Source organism: Passer domesticus, chromosome 13, assembly GCF_036417665.1.
Source record: "Passer domesticus isolate bPasDom1 chromosome 13, bPasDom1.hap1, whole genome shotgun sequence".
Taxonomy (NCBI): Eukaryota; Metazoa; Chordata; class Aves; order Passeriformes; family Passeridae; genus Passer; species Passer domesticus.
In genome coordinates, this window is record NC_087486.1 from 3,083,539 (window position 1) to 3,098,982 (window position 15,444).

General features: G+C 46.3%; 1 protein-coding gene across 2 annotated transcripts; it reads right to left on the bottom strand.

The window, feature by feature from the left end:
- Positions 1–1,883: 1,883 nt before the first annotated feature.
- On the bottom strand, positions 1,884–7,019 carry DRD1 (dopamine receptor D1). Of its 2 annotated transcripts, none has more exons than XM_064387712.1 (2): positions 5,820–7,019; positions 1,884–5,142 (listed from the first exon to the last, which is right to left on the bottom strand). In XM_064387712.1, the coding sequence occupies exon 2, from the start codon at positions 5,084–5,086 to the stop codon at positions 3,725–3,727; it is 1,362 nt and encodes a 453-aa protein (XP_064243782.1). In that variant the 5' UTR covers positions 5,087–5,142; positions 5,820–7,019; the 3' UTR covers positions 1,884–3,724. The 2 variants fall into 2 exon arrangements, with proteins under 2 accessions (XP_064243782.1, XP_064243781.1); XM_064387711.1 differs by having other exon boundaries at positions 1,884–5,094; positions 5,820–5,906.
- Between the last annotated feature and the right edge of the window lie 8,425 nt (positions 7,020–15,444).

Below are 15,444 nucleotides of genomic sequence, written 5' to 3' on the forward strand. Positions count from 1 at the left end.
TGACATCTCAGTGTCCTGGCACCTCACTGCTCCTCTGGGCTCTGTCTCTGCCCAGCCACTCACGTGGTGAGAAAAGCCTTTCCTGGGGAGATGTTCCACCAAAGCAGCCAAAGTTGTCTCGGGGAGATCCTCTCAGAAATGAGTTCCAGCAGCAGCTGCCTGCCAGGGTGGAACAGGCAGCAATCCTCCCAGGCTACTCCAGGCAAACCTCATCAGCCAGCTCCCTGCCATCAGCTCCAGAGCCCAGCCAGGGCCTGGCACTCCTCCAGCCCCCCGGGTGCCCCTGACATTGGTGTGACCAGTAGTTCCAGCTGACCACTGGTTTTGAGCAGCTGGGGAGCCGGCACAGAGCAGGTAATGAATGCAGCTCCTGAGCAATTAATTCAGTGTATAAATAGAGAAGCAGTCAGCAGGTGCCTGCTGCTGTCCCTGCTGCCACCCCTGACGCTGGTGTCCAGGCTCTGCAGCAGGTAAGGGAGGCATTTCTGGGAGCAGGATGTGGGAAGGGGACTCTTGGCTATGCTGGGGGAAGGATGTTGATTTGGACTTTCTTCCAAGCAAAGGGTAATTGGGGCAAATAAAGCCAAAAAAGGCAACAGAAAGGCTCTGGTAGTAATGGGAGGAAAGGCAGAGAGGACAGGGAGAGGCACTTGCTGGGAAGGCTGGAAAACAAAGGGTAAATGGGGTGTGCTGGCAAATGAGGATCAAGGCAAATTCATGTTATTTTAAAATGTATGGAAGGAAAAGGAGGCAGAAGCAAAAATTAGTTAAATCAAATGAGAGATAAAGCAATAAAATAAAGTCATCAAAGTGTCTCCCCAGTCTCTCACACCTAGGGGACACTCCCAGCAGCAACAGCAGCAGCACCTCACCCAACTTCACAGAACCCCCTGAAACTCAGATCCTTCTGCAAGCAGGGAGGCTCTGTGACAGCTCCTGGTCAAGCAGAACAAACATTTATTACAGAATACAAATCATCCCCTGTGAACTCCTGCAAAAACAGCATCTTGCTTTACACTATCTCCTAATTTGTTTTATATTTTGCCTTTGTATCAGACTGCTGGGAGCTTTGAGAATAAGTAAGAAACTACAAAACCTCCTCTTTGGCCTGTGTACTTTTTAAGAAATGAACTCCTCAAAGGTACTCCCAAAATAATCAGGCATTAGGAAATTTTCCCAAAGGAGCCCAGACAGGTTGGAGGCAGCCAGGATGCCCTGTTTGCCTCAGACCTGCTGCTTCACCGACCCCCAGGAGCAGCCAGGGAGGGGGACCTGGACATTCCCACAGCTCCTGCTCCAGTCCCAGGTGCTGGACTGGTCATGCTGGTGTTGCTCGAGGCAGAAGTGACCACTCAGATTTGTTTCTTCATTTCAAAATAAATCTGCTGACAGAGGCAAAGGGCTGCCAGGAGCAGAGGGATCCTCAGCTGCACCCATCATCACCTCACTGCTGAAATGGCTCCTTTTGCTCCAAAAAACAGACACCAGCAGTGGGGCTGTGTCAGGCTTTGAGAAGTACTCCACAGCTTGGGAGGGGAAAAAAAAAGAAAAAAGAAAAGGAAGAACAACAATAAAAACATGTTATAAACCAAATTCACTATGCTGTTACACCAAGGCAAAAAATAATCTGTTAAATAAAAGTCAGCAGTAGGTTGAGCTTTACACATTTAAAGCAGAGAGTGGCTGTTTCCAAACTGCTTTTACTGCTTTCAAATCCTAGTTTACAGCAAGGGCTCAGTGGTCTCTAGTAAGGAGTTTTCCTCTGCTTTTAACAGAAATTCCCATCTGCCTCATGGGTGTGATCCCAAATAAGGGCAAGTGGGAAAATAAAGGAACCATCCTTCCCTTTAACACAACCAATACAACTGCCAAAAACCAGCATGTATTTAATAAATGCAATGTAGATTGCTTTATTTGACCTTCTGTTCACAAAATAATTTTATTATATGTATGAAAGCAGCATACAGGCAATAAAATTATGAAAACATTCACAATACATAAATACACAGACCTGATGCAGGATGTATATCGTTTGTTAGACTTTAATTTTTTTTTTCCTCTCAGTTCTCTTTTCCTGACAACACATTTGTTTTGATATATGTTACGAAAAAGTTGCTCCAAAGGGTATTTTCTCCCATTTAGAAAAGAAATGGATTCCTTTGAATGCTGCTGAATATTAACACCCAATATTCCTGTTGCTAATGCTCAGTGATTGCTTTTGGCATTACAGAGGGAAAGCAGCAGGGAAGGACAGTGGCAAAGTAGCAGGATTTTTTTAATTAAACATTGGCAACTTTTTTGGAGTTCACAGGACGATTTTGAGATGGAGGATGCAGTTCCAGCCATATTTAGAAATGTTTTAATCCAAAATGGTAATGAGGCCACTATTCCTTATTGATTGGAGTATTGACATGGCAATCACTAAACTGCAATGTCCTCCCAGCTCCCGGGGTAAAGCACCAGGGACCTCAGGTTTTAACTGTTTTTAATTCTGGCTGTGACAGAGGAGCAGACAGACAGCAGGGTCCAGGTGGTCCTGCAGGATAACCAGATTTTGGCATCCTTCCTACCATTATAACCCAGTGTGTTTGTTCAGAAAAGATATCCAAGACTTGAAATAAGAAAAGTCTGAGAAAGCTGTTTATCTTACATAAATACAAAACACTATATACTAAGAATTGTTATCTAAGAAGCTTTCCTTCCCAAACTGGATTCTTCTTAAGGTTGTAGTCATATTTAAGGTATTTACAGATCCACAAACTTGACATTCTAGCAAAGTCTCTGTAACATGAAACTTTTTAAAAATAAATAGCAGCAATTCCTTTTATTTCTATAAGGGAAGAAAATTCACAACTCAGTCAACTCTGGTCCTATCTTTTGAAAGAAATCCCACTTAAAAATAAAAAAAGCCCACAAGCAAACCAACTCCACACAGCATCAGTTCTGTTAATTCCTTCATTTCTTGCTGAGCTCCTTAACATTCCTCCATTCCCCCCACCAGCTCTCCAGACTATCAGAGCTTGTAATAAAGTGCTGACTGGTTGACTGGTCAAAATGCAATTATGACACTCCAAAAATATCCCATTATTTAAACATCTTAAATAACATAAATAAAGCTAGATCTGTTATAACATATGAAAAATATCAATTTAAAACAATAAATAAATAAAACCAGTATCAACATATTACCTCCCAAAGCTTTAAAAATAACCGTTCTCGTTATAAGGCTCAATTATTTGTCAGAAATAATTTTAAGAAGGCATCTACCTACCTTTACAATCCCTCAGTCATTAATTAGGACCTGTTAACACCCACTATCACAAGACAAAGCAATCTTTTAACTTCTAGTAAACATTAATCTTTAAATACTCAACATTTATCTTTTGCCTCACTTTTAGCTAGAAATTGGTTTCTCTGTACAGAGAAGAAGCAACATTTTCTTTGTAACTGCACTGTATCTAAATTTGTAGATTTTCCTCAGTATGAACAGTACAGTTTAACATCCTTTTTTATAACCAATTTCCAGTATCTTTTTCTGTTTATTGTTTGAAATGTTAAATTTGCTCTGAATGCCAGGAAAATTAATTCTGGGCTTGGCGTAAATGTGCATTTTTCTCCCTTAGAGCTTAGGTTCTTACCAAAAAAATCTTGTATATCTTTTTTTTCCCCAAAAAAAGATTATTACAATATACACCATTAGGTCTTGCTGAGTAAACCTTACTGTTCAGGTTTTATGCTGCCCATTCTGTGTAATGGGATTGATCTTTTCCAAAGAAACATCAGCTTCATAATCCAAGATACCCGACAGTGCTGGAGACATCTTCTCCAAGGTCTTTGACAGTTCACCCTCCTCGTCTTCCTTTTTAAGAGGTTCTTCTTCCGGGCAGATAATGGAGTGTGGAATCAGGTAAACCAGATTAGACTCTTTGGGGCTGGACCCTTTGGGCTCGTGTTGGCTGGAAAAAACCACGGCCCCGTTGTTGTTAATGCTGACAGTCTCGATGGCATTGCCAGACAGGGGGCAGAGCCTGTAGCAGCCCAGCAAGGTGGAGAATGCCTTGCGGAAATCAGCGTTGAAGGCATAAATGATGGGGTTGAGGGAAGAATTGGCCCATCCAAACCATATAAAAACATCAAAGGTGGTGGAATTAATGCAGAAAGCCTCTGCTCCCTTGGACGGCTGGGTGGGCTCGCAGAAGGGAATCATGCAGTTCAACACAAAAAATGGCAGCCAGCAGCACACAAACACCCCCATGATCACCGAGAGGGTCTTTAACACCTTTGTTTCCCTCTTGAAGGACATTTTGAAGTTGCTCTCTGGCTGCTGGCAGTCCATGCTGCTCCTGTTGCCACCTGGGTTCTGGCAGTTCTTGGCATGCACTGCTGCTCTCTCCAGAGCCGAGATGCGCCGGATTTGCTTCTGAGCAATCCGGTATATCCTGGTGTAGGTGACTATCATGATGGCCACGGGGATGTAGAAGCTAATTAGAGAAGAGGAGATGGCATACATCCTGTTTAGGCTAGAATCACAGTTGTCCATGCTCACACCTTCTAAGCTGGCATTGAAGTCCAAAACGTTCGTGGTTGTAGCCTTGTGCCAGTTCAGCTGCACCGGGATGAAGGAGATCAGCACGGACAAAGTCCACGCCACGCTGATCATGATGAAGGCTGCCTTGGGGGTCATTTTCCTCTCGTACCTAAACGGGCTGGAGATGGCCCAGTATCTGTCCACACTAATGACACAGAGGTTTAAGATGGAGGCTGTTGAGCACATAATATCAAAGGCCACCCAGATGTTGCAAAATGAACCAAAAGGCCAGAAACCGGCGATCTCAGCCACAGCTTTCCAAGGCATGACCAAAACTGCCACTAGGAGATCTGACACGGCCAAGGAGATGACAAAGAAGTTGGTCACCTTGGACCTGAGGTGGCGAAACCGAATGACAGCTGCGCAGACCAGCGTGTTTCCCAGCAGCGTGGAGAGGATCAGGAGCGAGAGGAAGCAGCCCGTGAGGATCCGAAAGGAAGAGGAGTCCCTTTCCACCAGCAACCCTTCCCCGTCCATAGTGGTGTCGTTCCAAGTCATAGTTTCTCCTGAGGGAAAATCATATCATGATTTTCATGACGACATCAACTCCTCTCCTTGCAGAGATCACAGAGATCAGACGGCCATTAATTACTCGTCACCAAACCGAGCAAAGGTCTTTTCCTGCAGTCCCCTCGCCCCCAGACAGACCTCACCCTCTTTGAATCATCCCGAACAACATCCTGAAAGCTCTGTGAGGAGGAACTGAAAATGCACAAACACAGTCCACCCTACAAACAGGGGTTTTTAGCAATCCCTTCAGAAACACACTGCACCAGCCCTGCATGGAGTAGCCTAACTCAGACAGCTCACCTGTAAATGTTCTGCTGCCGTCCTCTGCAAACACACCCCACACACAGCAAAGCAATCACTTTTCCATGCTTGCATCTATTCCCACTTAAATAGACTATTGATCGAGTGTTTCCAGTGTCCACTGCACCAGCCCTTCATATTTACTGAAGCGTATCAGACAAGATGCCTTTTCTCTAGTTCCCTAAATGTCTCACTGATGAAACACTCCATCCCTCCTCCTCGGTACATTCCTGTTACAAAATGCACCAGTTCTCGCTCTGTTTCTTGGCACTATCAGAAAGCAAATCTTCACTTTGTTTCAGACTGTTTTACATTTCCAAGAAAACAAAAATAAACATACAGTAGGTGTGTTTTAAAGGTTTTCAGCAAGAAGTAGCTCAGGTTATTTAATTTGACTTAAACAAGAAATGCTGGCTCCTACCTTTCACCTCTGATTCCCTGCTTGCTCTGGGACGCAGGGCCGTCTCTCCTCCTGTTTTAGTTTTGGAATTGCATAGCAAATTTTATATACAAAACCAACACAGGAACGCTGCATTGCATCGCGTATGTGGGTTTTTTTTCCCTGAAAGTGCAAATTGGCAGGGTAGAAGTGAGAGTTGGACCACCAGGAGTTAGTTTTCAAGGGAGCAGCAGGTCTGTGCCGTCGGACCGTGCGTGACGGACCCTGCTGCTGTGTGCCCAGCTCCCTCCATCCCACGGCCCCTGCTGATCACTCCGCAAACTTTGCTGGCCGGATCAGTCCCTGTCGCACTTTGTACATCCCGCTGAGGCGGCACATCAGGGCGAATCATCCCAGGCAGAAGGCACGGTATTCCCAACACTGGCAAGAGCCGGTTACCAGTTTTTCCCTCGGTCGTTTGCCGGATGAAGAAAGAGGCGAGAGGAGGAGGAGAAGGACCTGAGTGACCTTCCCTCGGCCACCACGCCGCGATGCCCGCCGTGGGTTCCTCTTCCAGCAGGAACAAGTCGCTTTAACACTCCGCTGCCAAGTTATAGCTCTCCATAACTACTCCGGAATAATCCCACCTCCTGCTCAGCGGGGCTGCGCTCCAGGGATCGGGTCCAGCTCTCACCATGCTTTTTCCCTCTCGGAAAGGCGCAGGCGGAGGCAGCTCCTCACTCTCTCCCGCTGCCCGCCCCGGGCCGCGCATCTCCCGGCTTCCTCCTGCCCGGGGCAGGGCTCGGCAGCATCGCCCCTCCAGGAACGCTCTGTCTGCCTGGCGACTCCTTCCTAAAGGATTAAGACAAGGGAATGACAGGCATGGAGGCACGCAGCGAGCAAAAAGCCACCCCCCTTCGCCTCCTCTAACATCTTCGGTCGGGCGCCGCTCCTTCTGGGCAGCTTTTCCTGCCTTCCTGGGGAATAATGTCCCGGGCGAGAGGCCGAGCGGGGCTCCGGGAGCGGCTCTCGTGGAGTTTAGCGCGGCCGGGATTACTTTGCCCGAGCTGCGGGACTCGCGGGGCGCTGCTGCGGACAGTGAGTAGCGGCCCCGCTCCCCCGCGATGGGCGACGCTCGGGAGGGGCGGCGGGGCGAGGCAGCGCCAGCCGGGGCAGCGGCGACAGCACGCTCGGGAGGCGCTGCCGGCACGGCGGGGCAGCGGCCGGGGCCGGGGGCTCGGCGGGGCAGCGCTCCGTGTGCCGCCCCCCGCCTGGCGCAGCCCCCGCTCCCGGCGCAGCCGCGGCCGCCGGGCTCCCTCTCCTGGGCGGCCGCGGCCCCGCCGAGGGTGGGCACGGAGCGGGGGCAGCGTGCCACGCCGCTCCCAGCCCGCCCCGAGGGTGACACCGCGGCATCCTGCGGGCAGCGAGCGGGGGAAAGCCGCGGGCAGCTCCGCGTCCCCAGTGCATGGTGCGGGACACAAAGACGGAGCCCCGAGCGGGCACCCCCGAGGGCAGGGAAAGTCCGTCCGAGCAGACCCTAAACCTCCAAAACCTCTTGGCAAACTCCCCCGCCCCGCTCGGTAGCGAGCACCAAAACCGGAGAGATTGTCACTCAAACCATTTTTTTTTAAGGGTCTTCTCTTGCTTACCTTAGCTGCAACAGGCAGGGGAAAGATGAGCATGCTGGTTTGCAGCCTTTGCACAGGAATCTTACCCCCACCCCACCAAAAAAAATCAGGAAATAAATGTAAAAGACATCACAGGGAGGTTTAAAAACCTCCAAGGTGAACGAATACTCTTAATAAGTTGTCAACATAAATTCTGTGGAGTCCAGCACTTGTGAAGTTGCTTTTGAGCCATCAATTTCTCATAATGTCACTTAAAGCAGAGACAGTGCTAAGCTAACCTTGACTAGTTAACTGAAACACTTGTTTTCCTTTCCCCTTCTCTTTCTTTTTTTATAAATTTTAACTGCTTCTCACCAAGTTCTCATCCCACCCTCCCCCTGCTTATTATCCTGTCCTTTAATCATCATTCATCCCAGAGGAGGGTGAAAATAGACAAGAAAATGAATCCTGTGCTGTTTGGTAATCGAGATCTCTAATGAAACTCACTGTGAGTTTTCTTCTTCTATTTTCAAGATCCTTTTTCTATTGTCTCCTGTTCTTAAAGCTCCACACAGGTGAGGTTTAGTGCATGAGTATTTGCTGCAAAGGCAGCACGTTCCTGTTTTTCCATAGAAACCCTGAGCTGAAGGAAATATTGGCTGCAGAAGAAGACACTGAGCACACTTGATTTTATTTGCAATAACTTCCAGAGGCTCTTCTAAATTGACTTTCAACCACAGCCATCCTGGATTATTCCAGGAGAAATCACAAGTTGCAATCACCCAAAAAGAAAAATTTTTGAGGTATATTGGAGAGAAGTACTGAGGTACACATTGCAGAGGAGAGAGAAATCTGCTCTGAAGCATCTGCTTATCAGTTCATCCACTGAACTCTTCTTTTCAGTTGGTTTTTACCAGGGAGTGGCCTTTCCTGGGGGAGAGGCTGGTTCAGCATTGGAAGAACCTAATGCTGCTGATATGAGCGAGGGTTTCACTTGAATCTGACATTAAAAAAAATCCTTTTGGATCACTACTCACAGCAGCTTGTAAGACTCTCACAGCCCTTCTTTTTTTGGCAATTCAAGCATCAGTTTCAGAAGGCAGAGCCTCTCTCCTGTCTTTCCCCTAGGTCTGTGTGACCAGTCCAGGGATGAGTGTGAGGTCTGGCTCAGCCCTTGCAAAGCCCCTTTAGCAGTTTCAAACACCAGCAGTTCATCCAGGGCACCCTGCTGAGCTCATTTGTCACTTCTGTTAATTTATGAGCTTTTAAAACTTCCATGCCTTAACAGTCCTACCCAGGTGGGGCACAAAAGAGAATTCCACTAACCCCTATTATTATTTAGGTACATTTAATGCTGGGATTAGGCAGCAGCTTGCCACAGCTCTGGGAGCCAGTTACACGAGTGTTGGGTCATTTTTCCTTTTGCTGCTCTCTGACCAAGCTGTCCCCAGCCAGCGTGAGCAGAATCAGTCAGCTCTGGTCCAGCTCTGGGCTTGCCTGAAATTGTCAGCAACAAGATGATGGTGCAGGTGCTTCCTGGAGATTCAGAAACAACCACAGAGCTTGTTAAATTCTCCCTGGGTACCCACATAAAACACCTGCTTAACTTTATTTAATGTTTTTCAATAACTACCAACTGCTGCTGGAATCAAAGCAATGGCCAGCAAAGGAAAGATTTTGTGTCTCTATTCCCACCTGCTCCTCCCAGGAGATGCTGGTTGGAGAAAGCCCTACTTGGTCCTTATGAAGACTTAAAAATATAAATACTGAGTAGCACTTTGATCCAAATGATTAATTCAAACAGAAATTGGCTACTGGAAGACCTGGATCCAAGCTGAACAAAGCCCAGATCTTGCACTCAAAGATGAACATTCTTTAAATAGTGCACACAGTAGACCTGGAGAAAGCTTAGCTGAATTTACAAAATGTATATTGTAGTATGTGGATACAAATTGTACTCACATCACCCTCAGGAGGACTTTTCATGTCTGCAGGAATGGGATTTACTAAACAAGAAATCAGCTGAGGCATATTCTCAAAAATAATGTCTAAAAGAGCTGTCAGATTTGTAAATAGCTGGTTATACTAATAAGCTGACATAAATTTAGCCTCAATGTAACCTTCTTGGAAAAGTCAAGGGTTCCTGAAAACCAAACAGTTCTGAAGTCTTTTAAAGATCAGTGAAGCACATTGTTTAAATTGATATAATGTTGTGCATTCCATGAGGAAAACCACAGTAGTGACTACAAAATCACAGAGCAAAGAGTGGCAGCAGATAAAAAACACTGCTAACATCTCCGAGGATCTCAAGCTCACTCTTGAATGATAAAGATCCATCAGCAGGGAGAACAGATCAGTGAGAGAAATGATTTCCAGTCCCCAAAGGCAGACAACAAGGGGCCTAAATATTCAGTATTTGAGTGCGGGCACTGTTTTTATGAATGTAGATTATAGTCACTGCAGCTGGCCTCAGTGCCTGGCAGATTCAGCAGGGCTGATCTCAAAAAGCACATCAGTGCTCAGAAAGCACATCAGCACATGCTGACTTGTGAACTGTTTTTGCAATGGCAGCCATGGAGCATCCCTGGGCATCAGGTCACTGGTGAAGTATGTGAGGGAAAAAGAAAATCAAAAAAGCCCAGAGAGAAGCACCATGTATGAAAGTCTGAATTCAAATGACTCATTTGAGGGGGCTCATTCAGGCTGGACACAGAGGGTAGTGCAGGAGGGTATAAAAGGCAGGGATTTGCTGTGCAGTGCTACTCTCCCCAGGATCTGGAGCTCATGCACTGGCTGCAGGCTGCTCAGAAGGCAGGACCAGGCACTGCTGCTCCACTGGCATCTCCCCTCTCAGGCACTGATGCATCAGCAGAGCCTCACTGCCAGCCAGGAGAGCCCAACTCCAGCCCTGGCCCACAGCAGATGGAACCTGCAGAAAGGATTTCTGCTCTGCAGGAGATCAGGCAGTCTCTCAAAAGGCAGCCTCATGTCACCCACAGGCTTCAGGTGTGCTGAAAACCATCCTCTGGTTGTTCCATCTTCCCCTCCCAACCCCCTCCTGCTCAGAGCCTGTGCAGGCTCTGCTCCCCTTTTCCTCCCTCCCCAGTGATCCCTCTCTGCATCTCCCTGACACTCCCCCCCATTTTACAAAAAAATGGCTCTTTTTGGAGAGGTGAGGAAGACAGGAAAGAAAGAGAAGTACCAAACCTGCTGCCACGGATCCAAGCAGAAGCTGTCACCTGCACAGTCCCCAGCCCCAGGAGCTGTGGGTAATTTAAACTCAGTGTGATGCTGCCAATAACTGTGTTATTTAATCTGCAGAGCTCATGCAGTGATTTTTTATGGGGTTTTTCCAGTTCCACCCACTCACTCCCACAGAATCAGAGAAAGAAAATTTTCCCACAAGGAATATTTGGAGTGACCTTCCTCTTGCAGCTCAACCTGCTCTGACAATCCAAAGGCCATTTACTGGATCTTAAATCACCCTGGAAATCACTCAAGCAGGGAAACCTAAAATTTCCCCCCTTTTCTTTCTGGGATTTCCATCTGCCAGAAATACGGGGCAGGAGAGGGATTACTGCCCTGCCAACACTTCCCTCCAGAGTGGGTAGAGAGCCAAACTGCAGAGGATGATGAGAATAAATTATAGCTGAGAGGAGAGCTCTAAGGAAAGGAAAATGCATCCTCCGACTGCCTCATCCCTGCGGCACAGAACAGTGCCAGGAAATCCACAGCAAACTAACAAGAGTCTTTCTTTAAAACCTCATCTACACCAACAAGTGTGGAATACCTCAAAATTTCTGATCATTTCACTGACAAGTGTAGAGACTGGATGTATTCCTGAATTTTATATTCTAGCCCATGTATATAAAAGCCTTAGCTGATTGCTAAGGGCCTACTATATGAAATGGCTCATAAAGTAGTAAGTCAGCACAAAAACACAGAGTGGGCCATTGCCTCCCAATTTAGGCTTTATTTGCATATGCTTATTTTTACTACTATACAGCTTTAATTCTTTCATGCCACACTGGACATTTTAGGCCCTCAGAAAAAAACCCAAACCTGAATATGTGAATCAAAAGAAAAGTCACGGAGAAAATGACAGCACTTTTCATGTTAAAGATGGCTTTGACATATTAATTAGCATCTCAGAGATGAAATAAAGCCAGCGATACCGAATGATTCATTAGAATGAAATTAATCTGAGGAATAATTAACTCTGAGGGGATGGAGGAAAAGAATACAAATAGATATATTAGCAGCAAAACTCTTCACCCATGAGTGTGACAGCGATTGCTAGCAGCAGTGGATGAGACTGCAGATAATACCATTTTCTCAGCAGATGGCTTGGTAGGTGGCACTCTCCCTCCTAAGCTGCTCTTACAGATTTACTCCTGAGCTGTGTGCCAGCATCAAATAGATCCCTACCCATATTCCAGCCCAGCCCCTGATTGATGGATGGAGAAGAAATGTTCAACAGAACTGTTTAGCAGCAGATTTGTTGGATTTCTGGTGCAGGACATAAGATGAAGAAGTGTGTGCTTGGTACCCACCACAAGTAGACAATAGCTTGCCCTACACTTGGTCATTAAATTCACATTATTACACATCCAGCGTGGTCAGGCTCCACAGCCCTGCCACTGGCAGGCTACAAATCCTTGAATTAAAGACAACTAAACCAATACTTACCAAAAAATTAGAAGCATCACTTCTCGCTCCTAGTGAAGAGGGGCAGCAGCATTTCAGAGCTGCACCACAGGGAGCCACAGGAGCCCAGCCAGGGCTTTCTGCAAGGGGAGCAGCCCCACGGTGCCCACGGAGCACAGCAGGTCCAGCCACAGCACACAGGGTGAGGCCAGCAATGACCAGAGCACTCCAAGTGCGCCAGTCCTGCAGCTCTGCTGCCTCAGGCAGCATTTTCCCACCTGCAGCTCCCCACACAACCCCGCTGTTGTTGCGATGTTGCAGTTCCACCTTCAGGCTCTGGGATTAAACTCTTCTCCAAGGTTCCTTGTCAAAGGCAAATCACACAGTCTGGGCTTGATAGCAGTCAGAAACATCCCACCAAGCTCAATAAAACACTGGAACAATATTCCACACAAGAATCTGTACCAAGGTCTAAGCCTTGGGCTGCTTCACTCCTCCTGATGTAACTTTCATTCACACCTTTGAAAAACCCTGTGATCCAACTGCCCCAAACTATGATGTTATCCCAAATCCACTCTCACCCTTGTTCACCTGGATCTGTTATCCTGGCCCAGCCTCTCTGCCTGGCCCACCACATCAGGCAGAACTCTTTCTTCCCCCTGACATGAGTAACTTGTCTCTCTTTGCATCCTGCTTTGATGTCCTTGGCTTTTCCCTGCCCTGCTGCTGAGACAGTCTCTAACAGGCTGTACTTTCCCAGGCTGGAAATGTTCCCTGAAGTTCATTATCCATTTGTCAACAGCTGTCCCAAGGTCAGGGGCCTTCCAGGGCAGCCAGTTCTTCCTGCTCCCTTCCCACAAAGCTCATCAGGGCTCAGCTCCACCAAGAAAAGCATCCAGAGTCTCTTCTCAGTCCATCAAACCAGCCCTCTCCATTTAGGAGGGGCTAAAAGTAGGAATATCTTCCAGGTACAAGTTCCATGTCAGTAGAAAGTTCCTTGGTGCTTTCCAGTAATTGTGTACTATTTATAGGAATTCCCTTCTGCTTTCCAAAATTTCCCTTCTGCTCTTTAGAAATTTCCCGCAGCTTTCTAAGAGCTGTGCATTTCCTTCTAGGATTTCTCCACTGCCTCATAGCAATTCCTCCCCACTTCATACAAAATTCCCTCCAGCTTCCTGGGAATTTGTAGGCAATTTTTTTAGAACTCCCATTTTGCTTTCCTGGGGTTCTCCCACAGCTTTCGAAGAATTCAATTTTCCTTTCTAAGGATTTCCCATACTTTTTCCATGAGCTCCCTGTAGTTTTCTAGGACTTTCCTGTGTTTTTCTAGACATTTCCCATACCTTTCCAGGAATTTCCTGCCTCTATGAATCTCTCACTGCTCTCTAGGCACTTCTGTCAGCTTTCAGGTGTATCCACCAGGTTGTGGCATGGTGTCAAGGGTTTTTCCATGCTGGCTGTGCTGCTGCATGTCGTGATGTGCCCAGTTGTCCCCTGGTGTCCTGCTTTGTCATATATGACAGATTTTGTCACTGGTGTGTTGACACACCTCGTTCTCATATTTTTAACTTTATAAAGCCACAGGAAAGGCTCAGGGAGTGAAAGTAAAAGGATTAATCAATATCTGGTCCCTAGATCCTGACAAAAACCTGTCAGGTCTGTTTGAAGGAGCTGTGAGAGCTGGCATGGATCTTTCATGGCAGCAATGATCCCACACAAGACATTTATAAAATAGCCACATCACAGAGGAAATGGCTTCCTAATCCCCTTGAAAGGCTGGTTTATCCCTTTAAACACAGCTTTATGTCCCTTCTAAATGCAGATTGGCTTTTCATCTTCATTCCCTTCCATTCTTATCCAATATAACTGTGCATCTAGAGAAAGAGGAAAATTGAGTATGCATTAATTTAGCTTGGCACAGTAGAGCATGAGTAACCTGGAACTGAGTTCAAATATTGCAGATGGAGCCAAAGCATTTAAGTGATTTTGTAAGTAACACTCTATCAGCTTATATAAGAGCTTCATTACAATTTTTATTGCCAAAAAATGTTGTGTTACTTGCCTGTTTGATCAAATTTCCCAAGATAATAGTTTATTCCTTATCAGCTGAGGCTGGGAAAACAGGGTGGTGGTTTTTGATGTACTGACACAGACTCACAGAAATCACTGGCTCATTTACAAAAACAATCCTTGAACTCCCTCAGACTGCACCGATGTCCCAGTCTGAAGCTGGGATCTTCTACATGAAATTAATGTATATTACATTAGGAAATCACAGGAAATGCTGGATATACGTGGTCCACCTCAGCCAGAATTCTGCTCCTGATAGCAAAACCCAGCATAAAGCCTTCTCAGGCACCTCCCATCTAGGTTTGCTAACAAATGATTTGCTAACAAATCATTCCCAGAAATGTTGCTGGTTTCTTCTGGCAAACCCCTGATAACAGCCAGCTTGGTGCCAAGGCCAGCTCCTGACATCATATTCCAGAGCCAGCTGCTGAGAGCACCCCAGATCCCTGCATGTGCCTTTGGGAACATCATCACATCATTCCCCCCTGCTCTACAACTACTTTTTCATGGAGCAGAAAAGTCTTGACATCTCCCACGTTTGCCTTCACTCTGACTGACTGCACTGTTTTCAACCCGGGGTTTGAAATTCCTGGTCCTGCAGTGCCACTTACTGGACATTTCTGCTCATAAAAGCATGAGCAGCAGCTCTTCATTTACTCAGTTGATTCTCAGGGCTAATTTGAAATGGAGAAAAACATAAAATACATCAATGTTCACTTAGGAATACAGGACAGCAAATACAGTAAAGCTTATTTTTCAGAAGAAGCAGTAATTGTGGAGGAACAGAAATCCTCCTTTTCTGGTCACTGTAGGGAAGAATTTGCCCTGTAACAGTCTGGGAATCCTTCCAGGTGGAAACATGCAGATGGTCAAATTGATCCCTAGCTCAACAAATGTACATGGGAGTTTGCAGGATTTATTAATATATCCCGTGGGAAATAAGGCAACTGCAAGGAATGCTTCAAAAGGAGCTGGAGTGGGGTTTATTTGATTAATCCAGACATATATTTTTAATAGAAATAAAAACATTTCAGTGTGAAAATTAGTGCAGATGAAGAAAGACACAGAGTCAGAGGTCAGATATTCCTTGTGACTACACACATTCACCCATTTGCTTTTCAGTTTGTAGCTCATGAGTAACTGCTGGTGATTGCTCAGAGCCATCTCGAGCCTTCTCCAGATTCATGGCAAAATATCAGATTTGTTACTCAGCAATGGGAGAAATGACTCGTCCAGTGAAAGAGAAGTTATGTAGCTGCTCCAAACCATCTGCACTGAGCACAGAGCAAACTATTAACTCATGCAGCTTTGCATGAAGTGACTCGGAGAAAGAATTTAGGTAT

What these genes read in the sequence shown, in the direction of transcription:
- DRD1 (XM_064387712.1), bottom strand. Translation starts at nt 5,086, where the DNA reads ATGACTTGGAACGACACCACTATGGACGGGGAAGGGTTGCTGGTGGAA.